The sequence below is a fragment of the Bos javanicus genome, chromosome 4, assembly GCF_032452875.1.
Source record: "Bos javanicus breed banteng chromosome 4, ARS-OSU_banteng_1.0, whole genome shotgun sequence".
NCBI lineage: Eukaryota > Metazoa > Chordata > Mammalia > Artiodactyla > Bovidae > Bos > Bos javanicus.
Genome location: NC_083871.1, coordinates 45,940,341 through 45,967,156, shown reverse-complemented (window position 1 = coordinate 45,967,156; position 26,816 = coordinate 45,940,341). Strand labels below are relative to the sequence as shown.

Below are 26,816 nucleotides of genomic sequence, written 5' to 3'. Positions count from 1 at the left end.
TGTGTGTAATACTCAAGATTCTTAATTTAACTTAGGAGGAATAGGAAAAAGTACATCTGCTCCATCTTAGAGTAAGTACATAGTAAAGAATTAACAACTGCTAGAATAGTTTGGCACCATTACCTTGATTTATGCTAAGGCTACTTAAATTTAACCCACAGTTGCTTCTTTTAACATTAGTACAAATATCACCATGGTAGAAGAAGGCATATAAAATTTTAGTATTATTATGAAAATAGTTTTGACCTCACCAACCTCCTGATAGAGGATCAGAAACAGCACACCCCCCTGCCCTCACCTTAAAGGGGCCTACAGATCACACTTCAAAAGCCAGTGATACAGAATATAAGTTGATCTTTCACTGGGTAGGATAGGCAACAAGATCATTGGAGGAGAGAGGGATTTAAGAAAATAAATAGTCTACCATATCAGAAGGAAGTCATTTATGTAGATTTTTAAATATGCAAAAAATATAGGAGTTATGTTAGAAACATGATAGTCAGAAACTGTAACATTTAAAGAACAAGGAGGAAAGACCCCAGAGTGTTGGATAACTCCAACAGGTAGAGTTTCAAAGCTGTGTCTTCAGGGAGGAGGAGGGATCAATATTCTGTGAGGAGCCATGAGGAATCAGTAGGACCCAACTCCTTTTTCAGGCCTCATGGATCAGTGTAGGCATTCAATGTTGTTTGTTAGATGACTAAACATTAAAGGTGAAAAAGTTTGTAGGTGTTTAGTGTAGAACATTTAGAGTAATTTTGTAGAATATGCAGTTATTTAATATATGAATTGGTAAGCTTCAGCACTTAGGAAATAATGCAGAAAGATGTTTGAGAATGTTTTCTAGTTAGTAAACATCCTTACAAATCAAGTCTATTAGATTACTTTCATGTAAATTACTTTTAAAAATGTCTGAATTTGAATTAAAATTTTAACTTCTTTGAGTATTAGTTATTTGATAATTGCTTTTAAAGAAGTATCATTTATTAAAATACTATCAAACCATTAATTACAATGGGTTAATTATATTAAGTTAGAAGAATGAACTATTACTGCTTCAGCTTTGTGTTTTGAATTAAAATGGGCATACAAATGGACCAATTTATTTGAATTAATCTGTGTGCTGTATTAGAGAGTTTTAAATGGAAATTGATGGGAAAATTGCATATTGAGAATACATAGTTGAGAAACTAATTTGTTTCTTTTTAGCAGTAAATAACTTTAGCTTTATTTTGTCTAAATGAATTAGGAATGAAATATCTTAAGTTGATTACTCTCATACATTGTTTCAAGCTGCCTATTAATCAGCAAAACAGATATAAAACATTTTGGATTATTCAGGGAAATAATATTATATTTTCTGAATTTTAATTTTATTCCTAATGTAAATGATTATAATTATAATCCCAGTAGTATTATCATAACACTGAACAAAAATTTAATCTTTCTTCACATGTTTGGTTTTCTAGCTAAAGGGTTTAGCATGCATTTACAAAGTTCAAGCAAGTAAAGTTTTACATATTGAAATTTAGAATTTTCTTCTATCTCTCAGGTCAGAAAGCTTTGTAATTATTGGTATGTGGTAGACATTTATCTTTTATTAAGTGACATAAAAATGCATGTAGTTTTATTTCCTGTATACTTATAAGAAAAGGTCCTTAACATCCTAATTCACTGTCTTTTTGATAGTTTATCGTTAAAACCTTTTTAAGTGTAATTATGACTTATTCTCTAAAATTTGGGTTAAAACATGTTAGTAAACTTATTGACCTATTTGAAATGTCTTCCATAAATTTTAATACTCTTTAAAATATTAATTCATGTCACATTTTTTAACATGGAAGGTTCAAATCTTGAATTATGTAAATGTTTTGTGAAAGGACTTTTAAAATTGATTTTGACACTGTGGTTTTTTAAACAAGGTTCTGGATAAAGCCGAGTATCTAAGAGATATGGAAGCAAACCTTTTACCTGGATTTCTTAGATTACAAGAATTGGTAAGTGATGTGTGAATCTTTTTCCCCTATGGCCTAATCAGTAGATATGTGTTGTCAGTTTTTTCTTTTTGCCTATTGGATAGCTGAGAAATAATCTCTTAATATAAATTTGATATGCATTTCTCTATTATGAGTGAAGTTGAAGATTTTTTCAAAGTTTAATTGATTTGTACTTTGATCACACTTATTCTTCAGTTATTTAGCTTTTATTTTTGATTGTGAAGTGGCTAATACTACTTTCTGTTAAAAGAATTTAGGTGTTTACTAGAATAAATGGTGGGAAAGGGCTAGACTTTGAACTGTCTGCAAGAATTTTAAAATTTTCTTTTCAGAAATATAAAATAGAATGATAGGTCTGCTCTGGATCATCTGACATTCTATCTCATGGCCACTCAGTTATTGGAACCAACTTTGTGTTTCAACTTAAAATCGTGTTGGCACTGAATAATATTAATTCTAATTGTCATGGTTTCATAAGAAAAGAAAGGGATAAATTTACTGTGTATCAACATACGTGTCAGGCGAAAAACAAATAATAATACAATGGCAACAACAGATAGTAGTTTATAGTAGTTTGAGTAAAGGAAATCGATGAGAGAGTTCAGTTTTCACCAATACCAGTTGGTATAGGAATACTAAACTCAAAAGGCTATTTCCTGTTAGTACCATATTGATGAAGTGAACAAAGATTTAGTTTAAGCAAAACAGTAATGTTCATCATATTCAAATAATGTTAATTTAAGTTTTATTGGCTTTATAGTCTTCTATTTAACTTATAAATTAAAAGATTGGTTTTATAACTTTATAAGTACCTTGAACATAAGTAGTTTATACCTACTTAGTTTTATGTCTCTATTATTTAAGTATAATATTAAGGGACATTATAATAAAAATTATTGGTTGGGGCATAAACTTGGATTACTGTAATATTGAATGGTTTGCCTTGGAAATGAACAGATTATTCTGTTGTTTTTGAGATTGCATCCAAGTACTACAATTTGGACTCTTTTGTTGACTATGATGGCTACTCCATTTCTTCTCAGGGATTCTTGCCCACAGTAGTAGATATAATGGTCATCTGAGTTAAGTTCACCTATTCCAGTCCATTTTAGTTCACTGATTTCTAAAATGTAGATGTTCACTCTTGCCATCTCCTGTTTGACCATTTCCAACTTGCCTTGATTCATGGACCTAACATTCTAGGTTTCTATGCGGTATTGTTCTTTACAGCATCAGACTTTACTTCCATCACCAGTCACATCCACAACTGGATGTTGTTTTTGCTTTGGCTCTGTCTCTTCATTCTTTCTGAACTTATTTCTCTACTGATCTCCAGTAGTGCCGGAGCCAGCCGGCAAAGTCGATCAGGTCCCGAGAACGTGCATAGCGTGGCTGAGAAAGAATACTACAGCAAAGAATACTACAACAAAGATGGGGTCCAGAGTTTCAGACACGGCTCCACAAAGGGAAGCGGTCTGACCATGACTTTATTCAGCATCTTATATTTATACAGGACAGCGTGAGAAAGACAAGACAGTTAACTTTTTTCTTGGTTGACCTATGCATCTTACAAAAAGTCACAAGAAATCTTGAGAGCATGGGAATGGCACCCTGTTATTATTTCTTACACCAGATAACATTTCCCTGTGCGTGAGAAGTTTGTCCAGAACTCCAGGTGTCTGCAGTAAATAATCGCCTAATCTCTGGGGTGGCGGGACAGAGAGCCATGTTTGCAAGCAAACCCTCAAGGACTGAGGCAGCTCCCAGAGCTGTGTCCTTCAGACAAAGGACCCCATTCTCACGGGCAGCTCCCCACACAGTAGCATATTGGACACCTACCGACCTGGGGAGTTCATCTTTCAGTGTCCTATCTTTTTGCCTTTTTGTACTGTCCATGGGGTTCTCAAGGCAAGAATAATAAGTGGTTTGCCATTCCCTTCTCCAGTGGACCACATTTTCTCAGAACTCTCCATCACGACCTGTCTGTCTTGGGTGGCCCTACAAGGCATGGCTCATAGTTTCATTGAGTTAGACAGGGCTGTGGTCCATGAGATCAGTTTGATTAGTTTTCTGTGATTGTGATTTTAATTCTCTTGGCTCTCTGATGGATAAGGATAAGAAGCTTATGGAAGCTTCCTAATGGGATAGACTGACTGAGGGGAAACTAGGTCTTGTTCTGATGAGCGGGGCCGTGCTCAGTAAATCTTTAACCCAAATTTCTGTTGATAGGCAGGGCTGTGTTCCCTCCCTGTTGTTTGACCTGAGGCCAAACTATAGTGGAGGTAATGAAGATAATGGCGACCTCCTTCAAAAGGTCCCATGCATGCACTGCTGCACTGCATACCCCCAACCCTGCAGCAGGCCACCGCCAACCCATGCCTCTGCTGGTGACTCCTGGACACTCACGGGCAAGTCTGTGTCAGTCTCTTTTGAGGTCACTGGTCCTTTCTCCTGGGTCCTGGTGCACACAAGGTTTTCTTTGTGCTCTCTAAGAGTCTGTTTCCCCAGCCCTATTAAGTTCTGATGGCTGAGGGCTTATGTCATACCCAGGTCTGCTGCACCCAGAGCCCCTGCCTCTGAGGCAGGCCACTGCTGACCGTACCTCTGCAGGAGATGCTCAAACACAGTTCTGGCTCAATCTCTGTGGAGTCTCTGGGTCCTGGTGCACACAAGGCTTGTTTGAACCCTCTGAGTGTCTCTGGCGGGTATGGGGTTTGATTCTGAATGCAGTTTCGCCCCTCTGACTGTCTTGCTGGGGCTTCTCCTTTGTCCTTGGACGTGGGGTATCTTTTTGTGGTCGGATCCAACATTTTCCAGTCGATGGTTGTTCAGCAGCGAGTTGTAATTTTGGCATTCTCACAGGAGAAGATGAGTGTACCTCCTTCTACTCCACCATCTTCCTCCACCACATCGTTCTGCTCCTTGTTGCCGGTGAGCTGGAGTTTGCTGCTCCTGAGAAATCAGTATGCGGGTCAAGAAGCAACAGTTAGAATTGGACATGGAACAGCAGACTGGTTCCAAATCAGGAAAGGAGTACATCAAGGCTGTATATTGTCACCCTGCTTATTTAACTTATATGCAGAGTACATCATAAGAAATGCCAGGCTGAATGAAGCACAAGCTGGAATCAAGATTGCCAGGAGAAATATCAATAACATCAGATACGCAGATGACACCACCCTTATGGCAGAAAGTGAAGAAGAACTAAAGAGCCTCTTGATGAAAGAGGAGAGTGAAAAAGTTGGCTTAAAACTCAACATTCACAAAACTAAGATCCTGGCATCCAGTCCCATCACTTCATGGCAAATAGATGGGGAAATAATGGAAACAGTGAGACACTTTATTTTTTGGGGCTCCAGGATCACTGTGGGTGGTGACTGCAGTCATGAAATTAAAAGATGCTTGCTCCTTGAAAGAAAAGCTATGACCAACCTAGACAGCATATTAAAAAACAGAGACGTTACTTTACCAACAAAAGTCTGTCTAGTCAAAGCTGTGTTTTTTCCAATAGTCATGTATGGATGTGAGAGTTAGACTATAAAGAAAGCTGAGTCCTGAAGAATTGATGCTTTTGAACTGTGGTGTTGGAGAAGACTCTTGAGAGTCCTTGGACAGCAAGGAGATCCAACCAGTCAATCCTAAAGGAAATCAGTCCTGAATATTCATTGGAAGGACTGATACTGAAGCTGAAACTCCAATACTTTGACCACCTGATGTGAAGAGCTGACTCATTGGAAAAGACCCTGATCCTTGGACAGATTGAAGATGGGAGGTGAAGGGGATGACAGAGGATGAGATGGTTGGTTGGCATTCCCCACTCAATGGATTTGAATTTTGAGTAAACTCCGGGAGTTGGTGATGGACAGGGAGGCCTGGCATACTGCAGTCCATGGGGTCACAAAGAGTTGGACACGCCTGAACTGATAATAAAAATTAAGTAAATATTTGGGGAGACAGTGCCTAGAGCCTTTCCACCTTTAAGAGTTAAATGCATTACTCAAATTTGAGTAACTAAAAGTTCTAAACTGATTGCCACTTAAATCATTGTATGCTTAAGATTGACTCCTAAAATCCGCTTTTACTAATAGTCTTGGTGGGGAGATGTGGAGAAGACAGGAGAAAAGTAAGTATAACTCTTGGTGATGTAATCTGGAAGTCTTCTCATGTAGTCTAGCCTCTCCCAGTTTAATTATTTTTTGGCAGTTTACTACTGACCCCAGGGATCTGTCCTCATTGAGTAGAGGTCTCTTCCTCTCTTTTTGTTGTGTTGTGTTGAGTTTGTGGGATTTATTTTTGTTTTTGCATGTGTTCATCCACTGTTTCCCATTGCTTTGTTCAAGGACTCCTTCTCTGGTAGCCAGAGTGCATTCTTGCTGTCCTCTCACCTTTCAGTAAAACTTACTCCCTTATTTTCCCCTGTGCCTAGTAATGGTGATCATGCATCCTGCCACAGTAGTTAGGCCATTCACTTTTTTTTACTTTTAGTTATAGAAGCTATTTGAAGAAAATGAAACGATTCATATAAGCTCAGCTCCACCAGAAAAGAAAATTGTTGTTTTGATGTTTCTGAAAACATGCTTGATTTTTAAATGTGTATGTCATTGAAAAGAAATATAGCCAAAGCATTTCCCACTTTTTATATTAAATACTTATCAGAGTAAAATGAAGTTTAAATTATGATAAATATCACTGTAGTTGAAAGTGCTTTCAGATGAACAGATGAGAACCAACTTTTTATCCTTTTAGACTGATAAATAGCCTCGATTTTTTAATCTCTCAGTATTTTTTTAGCTGATTTTATAAAATCCTTTTGGATAATCATATTTTAAAGTAAAAGCAGCTCAATGCTTTGTGATGAAGATTGTGTTTAGAGCATGCCCTTTTATCTCTATAGAAATCAGGAATTATTAAAAATTAATAAGACAAAAAGCATTTGAAAGTAAAAATCTTCTCTTTCATGAAGATGCTACATTTTCTATGGAGTCATTAATTTATTGAACTTAACTATCTTTGTTAGCCAGAAGTATATTTCTATGAATAATGAAAATTTGAATAAAAGATTACACATAAGTTAGAAACTATAAAAGTAAATCACCATCAAAGAATAGTGTAAGAGATTTGGTCCTAAGAATAGTTAAAGAACAAAACAGATATCATATCTGTTACTCAACTTAGGAGACATCCAAAAGAACATGAGAAGAATTAAAATTTGTGTTGGGAATGCAGAGGTGTCTACAGATAAATTCTAGCATTAGAATTAGCATTCATGACCACTCTGTAGAAGGATAACATACACACTGAGCTTGTTCTCTTAATGTTATTTCTAGAATATTATAATTTCAAAAGATGTCTGTTTACTTAACATTGGTATTTTGGATACTCATTCTTGTTTGTGTTTTTAATGTGTGCTCATCATCATCTTCAACAAATATATTCTTTTCTGTGGGTGCTGTAGCCATTTCAGTTTTGCCTTTTTTGGTTTAAGTGTATGGTTTGAAAACACCCATAAAAAGATCTTATTTTAATCATTCAAGCAGATGTGTTTCTTAATTTCTATAAAATAAGTCCTTGTGTGACTATGCTAGTGTTACATGTAACTGAATTGTCAATTAACCTGAAAGTTTTATGGAAATTTTAAGTAATTATGTAGAAAAATTTGCATATAAAGATGAACTCCTTGATTAGGTTTTCTAAATATGGCTTATTAATATGCAAATAATTTGCTATATATTAGAAATTGGCTGGATTTATTTTGAAAGAAAAATTCAAATGGAATTATTGTTCTGATTAAGATTTTTTAATGCAAGTTTACTTTTATTTATCTCTCTTTTACAGACTGGCAGAAATGTGACTGTTATCTTTCTCAGTGAAATTGTTTGGGAAAAGTTTCGTCCAAATACCGGATGCTTTGAGCCATTTGTCTTGTATTTCCCTGATTATAGCATAGGTAAAATTGAATACATTATTTTGACTAACGATAACTCAGTAAAATACTTTTTTGTTGTTTTAAAGATTAAGCTAGCATGTTCAAATGAGAATACTTTGATGTCTTAATCTATTAGGGTTTGCTGCCAATCTCAAATAAATGTTTGTATTTCTGCACTTAATAGAGATTTTATTTTAGAACGATGAGAGGTGGTTCTCTTATAATTACTTTTTTTTGAATGAGCATTTCTCACGTATTTATGCTAATGGTGTATTTTCACATTTTTTTTTAGTCAGGACAGTAAGATATATGTGTTGTGATTATAATATCCTTACAAGTGAAAATCAGACTAAGTTAGCAAAGTACATTAAAATTGTACTGAAATGTTCATATACCACATGCCTGAGTTAAGTACTACCCAGAATGTATCTTATTTTGTAAATCTCATTTTTCATTACTGTAACTCTTACAGTAGCAACCGCTAGTCCTTATTGTTGTGTGTGTGTGCTTAATCTTAAATTCATAGATCTTAATGATCTTTATCTTTGGAAAAGCACAATAGCTTTTTGTGTTTCTGAGTAGTTTTGTAGATTAATACTGTGCTGTTACTATACAAATATGATACTTCTGATTCAAAGATTATAACTTAAGCATAAGATGGTTAGAGGCTGTGAAAAAGATACCATTCCTTGACCTTGGCTTCAAAACACTATCCCTTTGAACTAACAGCTATAAACATTGATTTTTAAGATCAGCACAGTTTTGCCTGTTTTCACAAGAACACAGCAGTCAAATAACACCTCCTGCCTTTGCTAATTAACTGAGATAGAAAAAAGAAGCCCAAAATAGATGAAGGGAGCCCTTGTTTTTAATAGGGCTATGAAAATCACAAGGAGAAAAGGGTAGGAAGAAAATAAAGGATTTCATTAAAAAATTTCTTTGTATTTAATGTCATGACTGTTAGATGTTAAAGTTTTTCATGACCTATTTTAGGTTTAAGTAGTGAAAAATTATTTTGAAATGCTAGTTTTCTAGTGATGTTGAAATTAAAGTATGTTATCATGAATTGTGATTTTTTTTTTAAATTAGGATGTAAAGCAGCAGAGATGGAGACAATTTAAGGACATAAAAGTGATCTTGTTAATTTTAAAGAGTATAGGAAAGTGTAGATTTTTGAAAAGTATGAGATGGAACCAAGTTCATATAGTTATGAAATTTTAGAGCCTTTAACATACCATTTTTTAAAAAAATTCAAAAACACCATCACACAAGAAAATGTTAAAAAAAAAAAAAGTATTAATTGATACGCCAAATTATAGTCAGAATAAGTAAGAATGGAACCTGGGCAAAAGGATAATCTTAGTGCCTGAGTCATCCAGTCATAACTTGGTACATATGTCATCTGTAGGACTGTGTTATCTAACGTTCAGGACACCCTTTCCTCCTAGCAGTATCAGGGCCTAATTTGGATTTCTTGTTTTCTGGTCTCTCCCACATGCAGACTGCTCATCTTTTGGTAATGCTTTTTTTTTTTTCCTTCAGTTGGATTATAGTACAGTTGGTCAGGTTTTTGGTTTAGTTATTGGAATAACTAAATTCCAATCAATTGGAATAAATCATACTAAGCTCTAGTAAACAATCTGAAAATCTCAGTGACTTATAATTTCCCACCTAACAACCTTCGTGCAATTTTTATCCTACACTTTACATATGTTACTGTTTGCGCTTTCAGTTCAGTTCAGTTCAGTCGCTCAGTCGTGTCCGACTCTTTGCGACCCCGTGAATTGCAGCACGCCAGGCCTCCCTGTCCATCACCAACTACTGGAGATCACTCAGACTCACGTCCATCAAGTTGGTGATGCCGTCCAGCCATCTCATCCTCTGTCATCCCCTTCTCCTCCTGCTCCCAATCCCTCCCAGCATCAGAGTCTTCCAATGAGTCAACTCTTTGCAGGAGGTGGCCAAAGTATTGGAGTTTCAGCTTTAGCATCAGTCCTTCCAAAGAACACCCAGGGCTGATCTCCTTTAGAATGGACTGGTTGGATCTCCTTGCAGTGCAAGGGAATCTCAAGAGCCTTCTCCAACACCACAGTTCAAAAGCATCAATTCTTTGGCGCTCAGCTTTCTTCACAGTCCCAACTCTTGCATCCATACATGACCACTGGAAAAACCATAGCCTTGACTAGACGGACCTTTGTTGGCAAAGTAATGTCTCTGCTTTTGAATATGCTATCTAGATTGGTCATAACTTTTCTTCCAAGGAGTAAGCATCTTTTAATGTCATGGCTGCAGTCACCATCTGCAGTGATTTTGGAGCCAAAAAAAATAAAGTCTGACATTGTTTCCACTGTTTCCCCATCTATTTCCCATGAAGTGATGGGACCAGATGCCATGATCCTCGTTTTCTGAATGTTGAACTTTAAGCCAACTTTTTCACTCTCATCAAGAGGCTTTTTAGTTCCTCTTCACTTTCTGCCATACGGGTGGTGTCATCTGCATATCTGAGGTTACTGATATTTCTCCTGGCAATCTTGATTCCAGCTTGTGCTTCTTCCAGCCCATCATTTCTCATGATGTACTCTGCATAGAAGTTAAATAAGCAGGGTGACAATATACAGCCTTGACGTGCTCCTTTTCCTATTTGGAACCAGTCTGTTGTTCCATGTCCAGTTCTAACTGTTGCTTCCTGACCTGCATATAGGTTTCTCAAGAGGTCTGGTATTCCCATCTCTTTCAGAATGTTCCGCAGTTTATTGTGATCCACACAGTCAAAGGCTTTGGCATAGTCAATAAAGCAGAAATAGATGTTTTTCTGGAACCATCTTGCTTTTTCCACGATCCAGCGGATGTTGGCAATTTGATCTCTGGTTCCTCTGCCTTTTCTAAAACCAGCTTGAACATCTGGAAGTTCACGGTTCACGTATTGCTAAAGCCGGGCTTGGAGAATTTTGAGCATTACTTTACTAGCGTGTAAGATGAGTGCAATTGTGTGGTAGTGTGAGCATTCTTTGGCATTGCCTTTCTTTGGGACTGGAATGAAAACTGACCTTTTCCAGTCCTGTGGCCACTGCTGAGTTTTCCAAACTTGCTGGCATATTGAGTGCAGCACTTTCACAGCATCATCTTTCAGGATTTGAAAAAGCTCCACTGGAATTCCATCACCTCCACTAGCTTTGTTCGTAGTGATGTTTTCTAAGGCCCACTTGACTTCACATGTGGGCCAGGATGTCTGGCTCTAGGTGAATAATCATACCATTGTGATTATCTGGGTCGTGAAGATCTTTTTTGTACAGTTCGTCTGTGTATTCTTGCCACCTCTTCTTAATATCTTCTGTTTTGTTAGGTCCATACCATTTCTGTCCTTTATCAAGCCCATCTTTGCATGAAATGTTCCCTTGGTATCTCTAATTTTCTTGAAGAGATCTCTAATCTTTCCCATTCTGTTGTTTTCCTCTATTTCTTTGCATTGATCGCTGAAGAAGGCTTTCTTATCTCTTCTTGCTATTCTTTGGAACTCTGCATTCAGATGCTTATATCTTTCCTTTTCTCCTTTGCTTTTGGCTTCTCTTCTTTTCACAGCTATTTGTAAGGCCTCCCCAGACAGCCATTTTAATTTTTTTGCATTTCTTTTCCATGGGGATGGTCTTAATCCCTGTCTCCTGTACAGTGTCACGAACCTCAGTCCATAGTTCATCAGGCACTCTTATCTATCAGATCTAGGCCCTTAAATCTATTTCTCACTTCCACTGTATAATCATAAGTGATTTGATTTAGGTCAAATCACTAAACCAGTATAGTTTTAGTGGTTTTCCCTACTTTCTAGAGGTTTTCCCTACTTTCTTCAAGTTAAGTCTGAATTTGGCAATAAGGAGTTCATGATATGAGCCACAGTCAGCTCCTGGTCTTGTTTTTGCTGACTGTATAGAGCTTCTCCATCTTTGGCTGCAAAGAATATAATCAGTCTAATTTCGGTGTTGACCATCTGGTGATGTCCATGTATAGAGTCTTCTCTTGTGCTGTTGGAAGAGCGTGTTTGTTATGACCAGTGCATTCTCTTGGCAAAATTCTATTAGCCTTTGCCCTGCTTCATTCCGTATTCCAAGGCCAAATTTGCCTGTTACTTCAGGTGTTTCTTGACTTCCTACTTTTGCATTCCAGTCCCCTATAATGAAAAGGACATCTTTTTGGGGTGTTAGTTCCAAAAGGTCTTGTAGGTCTTCATAGAACCGTTCAACTTCAGCTTCTTCAGCATTACTGGTTGGGGCATAGACTTGGATTACTGTGATATTGAATGGTTTGCCTTGGAAACGAACAGAGATCATTCTGTCGTTTTTGAGATTGCATCCAAGTACTGCATTTCAGACTCTTTTGTTGACCATGATGGCTACTCCATTTCTTCTGAGGGATTCCTGTCCACAGTAGTAGATATAATGGTAATCTGAGTTAAATTCACCCATTCCAGTCCATTTTAGTTTGCTGATGCCTAGAATGTCGACGTTCACTCTTGCCATCTCCTGTTTGACCACTTCCAATTTGCCTTGATTCATGGACCTAACATTCCAGGTTCCTATGCAATATTGCTCTTTACAGCATCAGACCTTACTTCTGTCACCAGTCACATCCACAACTGGGTATTGCTTTTGCTTTGGCTCCATCCCTTCATTCTTTCTGGAGTTATTTCTCCTCTGATCTCCACTGATCAGTTGGGCTTTACATAACTGAAAAGGCAAGGTGGAAAATATCTGTCATCATGTACCCTCCTGGAGATTTGTTCAGCCCTTTGGATAATGAATGTATAGTTTCAACTTTGGGAATTTTTCAGCCATTATTTCTAAAAATATTTCATCTGTCCCCTCTGCTCCCCCCACCTTTTTCCAGGGCTGCATTACATGACCGTTAGATCTCTTGATATTGTCCTGCTGAATCTCTTATTTATTCATTTAAACTTTGTATCTTTTTTCCTCAGTGTTTTATTTGGTTTGGCTTTTGTTTCTGTGTCTTCAAGTTCAGTGACCTTTTTCTCTACAAGTGTCTTCATCTGCAGTTATCCAATCCAGAGGATAAAAAGAAAGAGAAAAGGCACAGAAACCAGAGATGAAACTAGAAAATTAGAAAAGGCAGAGGAACCAGAGGTCAAATTGCCAATATCCACTGGACCATAAAGAAAGCAATAGAGTTCCAAAAACATCTACTTCTGCTTTATTGAGTACACCAAAGCCTTTGACCTTGTGGATCACAACAAACTGTGGAAAATTCTTCAAGAGATGGGAATTCCAGACCACTTGACCTGCCTCTTGAGAAATCTGTATGCAATTCAAGAAAAAACAGTTAGAACTGGGCATAGAATAACAGACTGGTTCAAAATTAGAAAAGGAGTACATCAAGGCTGTATATTGTCACCCTGCTTATTTAACTTATATGCAGAGTACATCATGAGAAATGCTGGGCTGGATAAAGCACAAGCTGGAATCAAGATTGCCAGGAGAAATATCAATAACATAAGATACGCAGATGACACCACCCTTATGGCAGAAAGTGAAGAAGAATTAAAGAGCCTCTTGATAAAGTGAAAGAGGAGAGTAAAAAAGTTGGCTTAAAACTCGATATTCAAAAAACTAAGATCCTGGCATCAGGTCCCATCACTTCATGGCAAATAGATGGGGAAACAATGGAAACAGTGAGAGACTTTATTTTGGGGGGCTCCAGAATCACTGCAGATGGTGACTGCAGCCATGAAATTAAAAGATGCTTGCTCCTTGGAAGAAAAGCTATGATCAACCTAGACAGTATATTAAAAAGCAGAGACTTTACTTTGCCACAAAAGTCCGTCTAGTCAAAGCTATGGTTTTTTCAGTAGTCATGTATGGGTGTGAAAGTTGGACTATAAAGAAAGCTGAGCATAGAAGAATTGATGCTTTTGAACTGTGGTGTTGGAGATGACTTGAGAGTCCTTTGGACTGCAAGGAGATCCAGCCAGTCCATCCTAAAGGAGATGAGTCCTGAATGTTCATTGAAAGGACTGATACTGAAGCTGAAACTCCAATACTTTGGCCACCTGATGTGAAGTACTGACTCGCTGGAAAATACCCTGATGCTGGGGAAGATTGAAGATGGGAGAAGGGGACAACAGATGATGAGATGGTTGCATGGCATCACCGACTCCACTGACATGGACATGAGTTTGTGTAAACTCCGGGAGTTGGTGACGGACAGGGAGGCCTGGAGTGCTGCAGTCCATGGGATCGCAGAGAGTCGGACACGACAGTGACTGCTGAATCCAGTGGAATTTTTCTTTATAGATCTCATTATGCTTTTGTTTTCCTTTATCTCCTTGAGCATATAAGTATGTTTTTAATAGTTGTTTAATGTCCTTGTGTACTAATTCAATTACCTCTTTCATTGTGGGTTGTTTCTATTGACTGATTTTTCTCTGTTATGGATATCCATTATACTTTGTCATGTGCTTAGTAATTTTTGATTGAATGATATTAAATTTTTTGTTGTTGCATGTTGGACTTTTTTCTGTTAAGCATTTAAATCACTTGAAGATACGTTTGACCCTCTTGAAGTTATTTTTAAGCTCTTTTGGAGAGAGGGTTCGGGGCTAATTTTAGTTCCACTTCTAAGATACTTCTAAGTCCTTTTGGGTTCTCTGCTGAATGCTCAATGTATTTAGTATAGTTTCTCTATTCTTACTAGTGGAAAAAATGAACAGATTATACCCCTGTCTGAACTCTGGAGATTGTTTGACCTACAGCTCTCCAATAATTGTTTTTTTTTCCCCCAGAAGTTTCTCTTGCTTGTTTTTTCTGGGCTTTTACTCTATCTATGCATGCAAATAGGAGAAGGCAATGGCAACTCAATTCAGTACTCTGCCTGGAAAATCCTATGGACGGAGGAGCCTGGTAGGCTGCAGTCCATGGGGTCTCTGAAGAGTCAGACATGACTGAGCGACTTCACTTTCACTTTTCACTTTCACGCATTGGAGAAGGAAATGGCAACCCACTCCAGTGTTCTTGCCTGGAGAATCCCAGGGACGGGGGAGCCTGGTGGGCTGCCGTCTATGGGGTCGCACAGAGTCGGACACGACTGAAATGACTTAGCAGCAGCAGCATGCATTTAAATGTTGGCATTCAGCTAAGAATCAAGGGCAACCCTTAATGCAGATTTCTGGGGCTCTTTCTCTGCATAGTGTCCTTCTCTCATGAAGTTTACCCTTTATATTCCAGTACCCTTAGCTTTCTCTACTCTCACCTCTGTCTCAACTCAACTAAGATTAATGGGCTCCTTTTGCAACTCTACTGTACCACTATTGTAAAGTTTCCTCTAATTAGAAAGCCTGGCTTTTGGTAAGACTCACCTCGTTTCCCTTTTCTCGTATCAGAGTTCTTGGCTGCCTGATGTCTGAAAATAGCTGTTTTCTATATTTTGTCCAGTTTTTAGTTGTTTATTTATAGAAGAGTATTTCTGAACTGGAAATACTCCCTCATGACTGGAATCAGAAGTCCCTCTTTCTTCCATCCATCCAGTTATCTGTCAGCTTTTATATATAAGTACCTTTATCTCCAAGTTTTAAGGTACTTTTTACAAGTTTTTACTGTATCAAATATTTATGTTTTAAAAACTTGGCAACATTAAATTTAAAATAGCTATTAGGTGTAAAAATACATAGGCTTCAAAGTCAAATTTTGAACTTTGTATATTTTTTTTCAGTGGTTGTGATATAAAATTGCAGATCTAGCAACAATCTCTATTTAGAATTCCTTCAGGATAACATTCTAGGCATGAGAATAGGCTTTAAAATGGTCTTTTGGGAATGGGGACTTTGTTTATTTGGTTTTTGGCATTTTGTTTGGCCAACTGCCCTGTTTAGCAGATCCTGTTATATACAACTATTTCTGAATTTCTGTATATTAGTATCTATTGATAGACCATATGTATTGTTATGTACCTGACTGACTGTGAGGAAAAAGAGAACAGTTAAAATCAAGGTCTGATGGTAAATGGCAACATATTCATAGTAAAAATACTCAGAAGGATTCTTAAGAAAAAGGAAGTTGACTTGATCAGAGCATTCCATAAGAATTTTCACTTGAAAGTATTGTGATAGTCTTGAACCCTGTGGAACTAGGTTTACAGTACTGCTGCTGCTAAGTCGCTTCAGTCGTGTCTGACTCTGTGCAACCCCATAGACAGCAGCCCACCAGGCTCCTCCATCCATGGGATTTTCCAGGCAAGAGTACTGGAGTGGGGTGCCATTGCCCTCTCCGAGGTTTACAGTACTACTCTTGGTCAAAGAGCTCTTAACTGAGAAGTCTAAAGAGACCATCGCATCAAGAAGTCAGAGGGAATTGCAATAAGGAATAAATGACTGACTGATTCAGGTGCTATAAACTGGGAAATTTTGAATAATAGATGGTTTCTTTTTAGTTTTAACTGTGCTTCTACAATATTACATTTTTAACAGAATAAAATATAAGTTTAGGATTTTAAAGGCTTCCCTGATACCTCAGTTGGTAAAGAATCCGCCTGCAATTCTAGAGACCCCAGTTCGGTTCCTGGGTCAGGAAGAGTCTCTGGAGAAGGGATGGGCTACCCACCCCAGTATTCTTGGGCTTCCCTTGTGGCTCAGCTGGTAAAGAATCCGCCCACAATGATGGCCACCTGGGCTCGATCCCTGTTTGGGAAGATCCCCTGGAAAAGGGAAAGGCTACCCACTCCAGTATTCTGGCCTGAAGAATTCCATGAACTGTATAGTCCATGGAGTCACAAAGAGTTGGATGTGACTGAGCAACATTCACTTTCACTTAGGGTTCTAAACATGTGATACTGTATAAGAGTAAGATAAAAGAAATAAAGATACCAAAGTTGTAGGAAGAAAACACATTTTATAAAAAAAGGGAAGGACAAAGTAAAGATGAAGATTTTCATGAAAAAATTCTTGAATTATTTTCATTTTACAAAAAAATGAAGCACATTTTCCAATTTTGTGGTGATTTATATAGTACCTCTTGTTTTTACCTAGCTGACTTATGTAATTGGAAAAATAACTGAAGTCCATATTATTTTTTTGCTCTTGATATTGATGTTGCTTTGCCTATTATAAGGTTCTTGTGATTTTCTTTAGATGTCATTTCGTAGTACATATGTCAGGTAAAATTTAGTTATTTTTCTAGAACGTTAGATTCATGATTCTTTTACCTCAGTTTCAAAACTTGTATTAGTTTTACATCCTAATCTTGTAACTGTTTTATTATTCCTGATAATTGCTGAACCTGTGTGTTTATTGTTTAAACCTGTATTATAAAATGCTAGAAGATACGACTAGGGTGCTAGGTCAGTCATTTCTGTTCATTTATGTCCCGTGAACAGGGAACCTGCAGAAGATCCTATCTCATGATCATCCTCCAGAGTATTCAGCTGATTTCTATGCTGCCTACATTAACATTCTTCTTGGAGTTTTCTATACTGTCTGTCGAGATTTGAAAGAACTCCGGCATCTGGTGAGTTCTCATTTTGCTTAAATAAAATGTACATCTTTTATGTAGAAAAGGTGTGAGATAGGCTAGAAGCTAAAAATTTATTCTGGAAATAGAAATCTGTGGGTTAGTACAAATTTTGACCTGATCTGAAACCTTTCAGTCATCTTTAGTTGTTTACTTCCATATATCCTTAGGAGTGTGTTTTTTATTTCCTGCTTTCTCTTTTCTCTAATCACAAGTAATTTTTATTAAAATTAAAATGAAGGCTAACAGAGGGGAGGTGTGAAGACTTAATAAGCAATTGTATATCTAATTTTTTTAACAATTGTTTTTCAGGATTTTGTATTAATATATATTGATATTACCAGGGCTTCTCTGGTAGCTCAGACAGTAAAGAATCCTCCTGCAGTGCAGGAGACCTGGGTTGGGAAGATCTCCTGGAGGAGGGCGTGGCAACCCACTCCAGTATTCTTACCTGGAGAATCCCCATGGACACAGGAGCCTGGCAGGCTACAGCCCTTGGGGTTGCAAAGAGTAGGACACGACTGAGCAACTAAGCACAGCACATGTATTGATAGTGATCTGAAATCTAGATGCTCTTGAATATGGTCAGAAGCTTTACATAGGTCTTTCCTTAGCCACTAACCTTGAGTTAGTAATCTTTGTATAAAGGATTACTTTGAATTTATATAAAAGGTTACTTAAAAAAATTTGTTTTAAACATTAGCTGTTTATACTTCATAGGCAGTTTGGAAAATGTATTTACTTTAATTTTCGTATTTAACTTAATTTTGATCTTTGTTCTTTAGTTGTGTGGATCCATGAGGGAGAAGGCAAGAATATCTGGTTTCTTAAAATCTTTTATTAATACTTAAGATCTTATCTCCATGTAACAAGATGGTAAAATGTCTAAGGTTAGAAAATGGAACTTTCAAAGGAACAGATTCTCTTGATATATTTTCTTTGCTTTGTTCTTTTCTTTGCTCTGAAAAATATTACTTAGAAGGATTCAGTGTGTATTTGAGATAGAATATAGGAGAAATTGTGTTCACATTTAGTGTGTTTTTGGAACTTGTAAATTGTAGGCCTCTTCTGATTTAGATGAAGATTTCAAGTGTCTTCTAAGTAGGGAACAAACCAGAGACAAACTGTTCTAGCTCAAGCTTATCAATAACACCTCTCCAGAAGTTGAATGTCTGAGATTCCTGGTGACAGAGGGATATGACAGCAAGGGGGCTTACAGAGGGGATAGAGGGTCAGTGCGCAGTTCCTGCGTGAGGTGGAGTCGGGAGCGAGTACTCATCCTCTGTTATTCCTGGGAAATAACTTGTAGTTACCATTCCTTAACTCTGATGTCCTTGAATCCTGCAGGTATCTGTGCTGGCAGTCATTTCAAAGTGTAGATTATTATAAAGTACAAGAAGGAAGAATTATTTAGAGAAACTATTTGTAGGAAAAGAAAGTGTTAAATCTAAATACGGTTTTTATAAAGTCCTTTGGGTTTCACTGAGGAATGATTTTATTGAGGGATGAGATTACTTTTTTTCTTGTTATTGTTACATTATATTCAAAAACTTGAAACTTGAAGTGTGGTTTAAGTCTTTATTACTACTAGTGATACTAATAAATATAAGATGATCTTTAAGTAGTGGAGAAAAAACAGTATAGGGTCCTTATTTTTCTGCATATGTAGAATGTAGGATAATAAACATATATTTTCCTTTTTCCTTTGAATGGATACTTTTGTTTCAAAGTTTGTAAGTGGCACATTTCTTGACAGTTTAATAAATCATCTGCAAAATATTCTTTTTAGGCATAAATACATAAAATATAAAAATATTCTTTTATATGTATGTACTTTTAAATCTGCTTTGGGGATTGTTATGTTACTTTTTATCTAGAGGCCAATATATTAGGTGGGGATTTATCCATTTAAGGAATATTTTACATGTTGTATTACTGCTGTTACTGATAATTATCGTTTTTATTGTTGTAGTAATAAACTGATAACATTTCATTTGGGCAATTATATTGAATTAAGTTTTCCTGAATCCTAACAAAAATTTTATTTGAAAAATAATTTCTAATTGTGGTAGATAAATTTTGTTTCTCTTTTCTCCCCCTTTGTTTATAGGCAGCACTTAATTTTCCTAAATATTGCGAACCTGTGGTTAAAGGAGAAGGTAACTATAATTTTACTGTAATAATTTTTCTTTTGAAAAAATTTCTGTAAGATCTAAATTATTGAAATTTTCTCCTTTTTGGGGTAGCAAATGAACGTGATACTCGCAAGCTCTGGAGAAACATTGAACCTCATTTGAAGAAAGCCATGCAGACTGTTTATCTCAGAGAAATATCAAGGTAATTTTTAATTTATTATATATGTTGTTTCTATATCTTTGTTTAGAATATTCACTAATGTGTCCACATGTTTTCTTACCTTCTTCACATTGGGAAAAAGTTCTTGTGAATTTTGAATCATTCCTTACTATTTTGGGAAAGACAGACAATTTTTAGCCAGTATGTTACACAAGGCATATTTCTAATAACTGTTAATTTTTTAAAATCTGGAATGCTACAGGAAAATCCATTTCAGGTTTGTGTTTTATAGTTATGTTAGATATTTGAAAATAATGAAAAATTGAGCATTGAAGTGTATAAATCAAGTCATAAATCTATGTTTGTCTGTTCATAGTAATGAAACTACTCAGGAGACATGATTGCGCAGACATAGTATAGTGAGAAGAACAATGGTTTTGATTTCCAGCTTAGTTATTTTCCGCCTTTTGAGGTATTAGCAATTCACCTTAAACCTCTAGACCTCAGATCCCTCTTCTAACAATCCTTAGAAGATTTCAGTAATACATGTGAAAGTGATTTGTGATACAAATAAGAAAGTGCCTTATGGATGTTAGGATTATAAGTCTACATTGCAAAGCAACATAGATTTAAAAACATCAACTCTTCTGTCTTTTTTCACTTGCTAATTTTATCACTTTTCTTTTATGAATACCTTAATCTATAACTATTTCGTATTTGATTTAATTAGCTGATTAGAAGATTTTAATATTAGTAGTTTCTGAATAAGTAGAAAGATTGCAAAGATATTTAATCCTCTTTTAATAATAAAAAGTCATTTGATGAAAGTTTTTGAAAGTCACAGAATAGAAAAGCTTATGATCTGATTTATTAAAGGTAGAAAAATTTGAGTGGTTGTTACAGTGACTCTTATGTAGCGATACAAGGACTTCTAGTTTTCCATAGGATAATGTTGGCCACCTGAATCCAGTTCTCTCCACAAAGATCACTAAGGAGAGCAAATAAAATCACTCTAACCCTAGCCTGCAGTATGACTAGAAGTCTACTCTGCTGGCTCTGTGGTAAAGAATCCGTCTGCCAGTGCAGGAGCCCCAGAGATGCAGATTCGATCCCTGAATCGGGAAGATCCCCTGGGGGAGGAAATGTCAATCCACTCCAGAATTCTTGCCAGGATAATCCCATGGACAGTGGAGCCTGGTGGGCTATAATCCTTCGGGTTGCAGAGTCGGACCTGACTGACTAAGCATGCATGCCCATGCTACAGAGTTAACTACAAGTTTTAAGTTACATGTAAATAGTGAAATAAACAATCGAAGCCAGCAGAGCCAACTCTGGAGCTGAAGTGAAAAGTTAAGCAATGACTATAGGGAAAAGAGGAGAGGATGGTGGGGACAGGGCATGGGGTTGACATGTAGTCCTGAAGTACAAATGAATCATGTCTGGAAAGAGAGTCCAACTCTAAGTGAGAAAATACTGAGAACAAATGAGGCCTGAGCACTGGCTACTGGAGAATCAAAAGGAAATGTTTGAAGAGTATGTAGACAAAAATTAACAAAGTAGGTTTGGGAAAGTACTGTTTTTGAGGCTGATTTGAAAGGACATGGTATTTCCTGTCTGCTTGATGGTAAAGAATGAAGTGAAGTGGGGGGATTAAGGCAAACAGGTAAGCTACTTACCAAGGAAGGTGAATCTGTAATAAAGCAAAATGATAGGTGAGCAATATTTTCAAGAAACTTGAGGAGAGGAAGTGTAAGCCAAGGAAGTTTATATCCAGCCAACCTGTCGTTCAGGTATCGTGGGTGTAGAAAAACAGTGTTAAGCTTGTAAAAACTCAGGGAACGCTATATTCATAAGCACTTTCTGAAAAATCAGTGCAATGGAGATGCCTAGAAGGCAATGGCAACCCACTCCAGTACTCTTGCCTGGAAAATCCCATAGACAGAGGAGCCTGGTAGGCTGCAGTCCATGGGTCGCTAAGAGTCGGATATGACTGAGCGACTTCACTTTGACTTTTCACTTTCATGCATTGGAGAAGGAAATGGCAACCCACCCCAGTGTTCTTGCCTGGAGAATCCCAGGGACAGGGGAGCCTGGTGGGCTTCCGTCTCTGGGGTCGCACAGAGTCGGACACGACTGAAGTGACTTAGCATCAGGGAGGCTTTAGCAAAAGGATTGACAGGCACTACATTTGGTCATAGGTCAAAACTAAAAGATGGGAACAAGGGTAGAATACTGTTTGTATAATTACATTCTCTGACAGGATGGGAATAACGCAATTACAAAGTTAAAATATGGAAAAAGAAGAGAAAGAGAAAAGGCAAAGTAGAATAAACTCATGGTTTGCTGTACACGTAAAAGGTGACATCAGAATAGTTCAGAACTTAAAATTATTAAAATAAAAAAAAATTACAGAAGTCTCACACCCCATTATCCCTTTCACTTTTTTCCTTAATCACATAGGTAATTTCTAATTTGTTATCATCATCTTCACAAGTATGTCTGTATACACATATATCGCTATATATGCAATTAATATGTAATCTATTTGGAGAAGGCAGTGGCACCCCACTCCAGTACTCTTGCCTGGAAAATCCCATGGACGGAGGAGCCTGGTGGGCTGCAGTCCATGGGGTCGCTAGGAGTCGGACACAACTGAGTGACTTCACTTTCACTTTTCACTTTCATGCATTGGAGAAGGAAATGGCAACCCACTCCAGTGTTCTTGCCTGGAGAATCCCAGGGACAGGGGAGCCTGGTGGGCTGCTGTCTCTGGGGTCGCACAGAGTCGGACACAACTGAAGCGACTTAGCAGCAGCAGCAGCATAGTATGTTTAGATGTAGATTGCAGAAATCAGTGTTGCTAATTTGATCTCCTACTTTACTAAGGTACTCTGAAAATATTGTTCTTTATTGGGATGTACCCATTTATGTTTATTGATAGGAAACATATATGTTTTATTATCCTTGATTAGTTTACAGAATCTCTTATGTGATTATTTTCTGTCTCTTTTTGAAAACAAAATTGGTATTTAGGGCAGTTTGCATTTTTGTTCCAGCTGTTTACCTTTTTAATAATAGCACATATAATGCTTGTAGTTCCTTTTTATCATATTGTGGCATAAAGGGCCAGTGAGACTCTCCAGCAGTGTAATAGAGAAAGGATATTCTAAGCCAGGTGATATATCCTGGCCTGTTTGAAACTGTCCCTGTATATGACAACCGTTTTCCTTGGTACCTGTGACTGTCATTCACACATGTATAATAACAATTTTTGCTAAATTAAATCAACAGTATCAGTTGGTGCTTTTTGATAACTTTATAATTGTGATCAGAAGAAAAGAGATTTTTGAAAAAAATTAACATCTGGCATTGATATATAATTTTATATTGTTCTAATATACACTAAGTGATTTTGTAGCGGTACCAATGTGTATATTATTTGTCTTGTTTATAAGGTAATTAATGTATTTTGTCAAGTCAAAAAAAATTTTGTTTTTCTAGGGCTTTAAGTATAGTATATTGATTTTATATATTTTCAATCCATTATTACCCTTCCATTTTTTTTTTCCAGTTCACAGTGGGAAAAGCTACAGAAAGATGACACAGATCCAGGACAACTGAAAGGTATCAAAGGAATTGTTGAGACAGTTACCAGAGACACTTCTTCAATGATTACTCATAATCAAGATACCAAAGTTCACACTAAAGAGCATTAATCAGTAGTGTTATAAAAGATAATTTACAAGCTACTGTTATTTATTTATTTTTTGCTGTATCACAGTATCTTAGTTCCCCAACCAGGGACCAAACATGGTCCCTGGCATGAAAGCAGTTAGTCCTAACTACTGGACCACAGGCTACCATGATATTTTAAATAATGATTTAAGGCACCATGATATTCTAATTACTGGTTTTCTTTTAAGCAGTACTGCAGTGTAATGGGAGGAAATGAAGTTTGAATACCAGTTTTCTATTTTTTACGTGTTGGATTATATCATGTGAAAACCAAGCAGTTTATATTTCTTTAAATGCTTGTATTAAACCAATCACTTGTATACCTAATTTTATCCCAATGTATATGTATTCCATGAGTTTTATGGAATAAAGTTCAATTTTATGTTTAGTTTGAGGATTACATTTCGTTTGGTTATATTTTGAAAGCTTTGTCCTTTTGTTTCCTTTAAAGAAACTATTACCTTGGGTTTATCCCATAGAACTACAGCTGACCCTTGAACAACATATATTTGAACTGCAGAGGTCTACTTATAACACAGATTTTTTTCAGTAAATATATTGTAAGTTTTTTTGGAGATATTCAACAATTTGGAAAAACTCATGAATGAACTGCATAGCCTACAGGTATCAAAAAGAAATTAAGGAAAAGTTAAGTATGTCATGAATGCATAAAATACATATAGGTATACATATACAAAATATATGTTAACTGACTGTTGATGTTATCATTAAGGCTTCCAGTCAGCAATAGGCTATTAGTAGTTAAGTTTTGGGGGAGTCGAAGTTATATGCAGATTTTCTACTGTATAAGAGTGGGGTGCCATAAATAGCCTCCATTATTTAAGGGTGAACTTTACTTTTATTTAACAACAACAACAACAACAACAAAAAACTATCTAAAATATTTTGGGTCAGTAGCCAGTGGTGGGGAAAGTGGTATGAAATGAAGTGATATTGAGATTCTGTTTTGGTATTTAAATGCTTGAGATACTCTACAAATGATTTTCGGTTGTGTGCTGTAATGAAAGAAATAGATACAGGAGTTAAAAATCTGCAGTAATTTGTCTGCTCTACTGCCTGTGTGACTCAGTGTCTTCATCTAAAATGGAAAGAACACCTACCATTAAATTACTGCAAAGATTCAAAGATGCTTAAGTAAAGCACCTAGCACAGTGTCTTCGACATGCTAGATATTCAGTAAATACCAGATTCCGTTTTCCCTTCCCCTAAAAATCATTGCTGCTGACTGACTACTGTTTAATTTATCCCTTCATTCTTTTGTATAAGGTACTGTAAGGATACAAAAAACATTAAACTTATCTCCCTCAGTAAACACTGAAGCTTAGTAGGAAATATAACTTACGTTTAATTAATTCTTTATATAAAGTTAAATGGACCATAAATATATATGAAGTGAGAATTCACAGTAGAGATAAATTTTCTGTTTTGGTGTGGTAGGGGAGCATCATGGAACGTTTAGTGGAGTATAGCTTTGAAGAATTGGAGAAGGCAATGGCAACCCACTCCAGTGTTCTTGCCTGGAGATTCCCAGGGACGGGGGAGCCTGGTGGGTTGCCGTCTATGGGGTTGCACAGAGTCGGACACGACTGAAGCGACTTAGCAGCAGCAGCAGCAGCTTTGAAGGGCAGGATGGCTAGGATTTAGACTTCATGTAACAGAGTAAGCAGAGCATATCATTATAACAAATAACAGAATGAATAAAACTTATCATTAATAATATTTGCCCCATCACCATCATTATCATGGCATTTTAAGGTCAGGGCACTTAAAAATCTTTTGACTACAGGATACCATATGGAAGTCAATACATAAGTGAGAAAAGATATGATACTTAAAATCTGATGGTAGCCTGTTAAATACTTCATGAAAGTATTTTGTTGTATAGGTCTCTCAGCATATACTCATGTGGAACTTCCGTACTACTCTAAATTTATTCTAATTGCTGCATACCTCGCTTCTTATAATCCAGCAAGAACCGACAAGAGGTTTTTCCTTAAGGTAATCATTTCTTTTCACTTTATTTTTGAAGAAATAGGGAATACTTTGAAATTCCTCAACTCCTATAAATTTATAAGGGATAGAGATTAGAATAAGAGATTGGTATACTTAGGGTTCATTCTTTAAAGATTTTGTTTTCTTTTAATCATTTATCCTTTGTTTCTCACTTCACCTTTGCAAATCAACAATGTTAATTGAGAACTTTCTTTAGGATTTTAAGAATGAATGAGTGCCACTTTTGGGGTGGAGACGTGATGGAGCAAACAAGCCAAAAAAGATATATTAGTGTCTAGTAAGATTGATATGATAAACAACTTGTATCAAGTGTTGAGGAAAGAAGGCTTCATGGAGAAGGTGGCATTGGTTGCTGAATTTTGAAAGACAAATTAGTCTGAAAATGACAGCAAAAAATACATGTCTTTCCTGAAATGAATATTGATAATAAAATCTACAGGCCTTCAGAACTTTATCCATCAACAGAGCATTCCTCACACTTAACAAACTTCTAAACAGAGTTTCTTTGGAATGCATGAGCCATTTCTTCAATCACCTTCCACCTAAGGAAATACCAACTCTTTTTCCATAATGAACTCAGCTGCTCTTCCCCATATAATCACTTGCTCTCTTTTACCAATTCATTATGTCAAATGGGTGAAAAATATCCTTGCAACCAGATACATTTTGCTACACATCCTAGACATGTACAGTTACAAGCTAATTAATTAAAAATTCAGTCAAACTGAACTTTTCTCTTTTTGAGATCTTGGCTGCTTTTCTGTCTAACTCTCCAACCTTTTTTTACATTGGTTTCTCCATCTAGAATTCCTTCCTCTCCAATCTCTGAATGCTTGAATTTCACCTATTCATTTTTTTTTCTGCCTTGAATCATTTATTCTTTATTTCTCACTTTAAGATAACAACCTAAATGGGTGAGCTAGGTAATTTCACAGAGAAGTTCAGTAATAATTGTACATTTAAAAAAGAATAAATAGGTTTTGTTAAAAATAAGAGGGATGGGAATAATTTAAAGGGTGGTAACTCCTTTATTATTCTAAAGTTCCTATTATAGTATCATATGCTCCATACACTGTTATCCGGAACATTCAGGAGCCTTTGCATGTATATTAATTGGAAAGAAATCTCATTTTAGAATTGTTTTCTTTTTGAAAACTATGCAATTTGACTTATTAAATGTAATATATTTTTATCTATTTCCTTTTTGCCTGTCTCTACCACTAGTCTTTCATTTAAAGAGGGCAAGGACTGTCGTCTATTTTTTTTCTCCACTCTTAAATCCAAGTACTTAACTAAATGCTCTCAATTTTATTTGACTTGACA

At 36.5% G+C, this 26,816-nt stretch overlaps 1 protein-coding gene across 2 annotated transcripts in view; it reads left to right on the top strand.

Annotated features, from left to right (window-relative positions):
• The window catches only part of ORC5 (origin recognition complex subunit 5), an 88,405-nt gene that overhangs the window by 9,925 nt on the left and 51,664 nt on the right, over positions 1-26,816 (top strand). For both annotated transcript variants that reach the window (XM_061413899.1, XM_061413898.1), the window contains exons 4-10: positions 1,923-1,997; positions 7,833-7,944; positions 17,296-17,426; positions 19,540-19,588; positions 19,676-19,766; positions 23,296-23,348; positions 25,366-25,478. In XM_061413899.1, the coding sequence (XP_061269883.1) occupies positions 1,923-1,997; positions 7,833-7,944; positions 17,296-17,426; positions 19,540-19,588; positions 19,676-19,766; positions 23,296-23,348; positions 25,366-25,478 (624 nt within the window). The remainder of the gene's footprint in view (positions 1-1,922; positions 1,998-7,832; positions 7,945-17,295; positions 17,427-19,539; positions 19,589-19,675; positions 19,767-23,295; positions 23,349-25,365; positions 25,479-26,816) is intronic.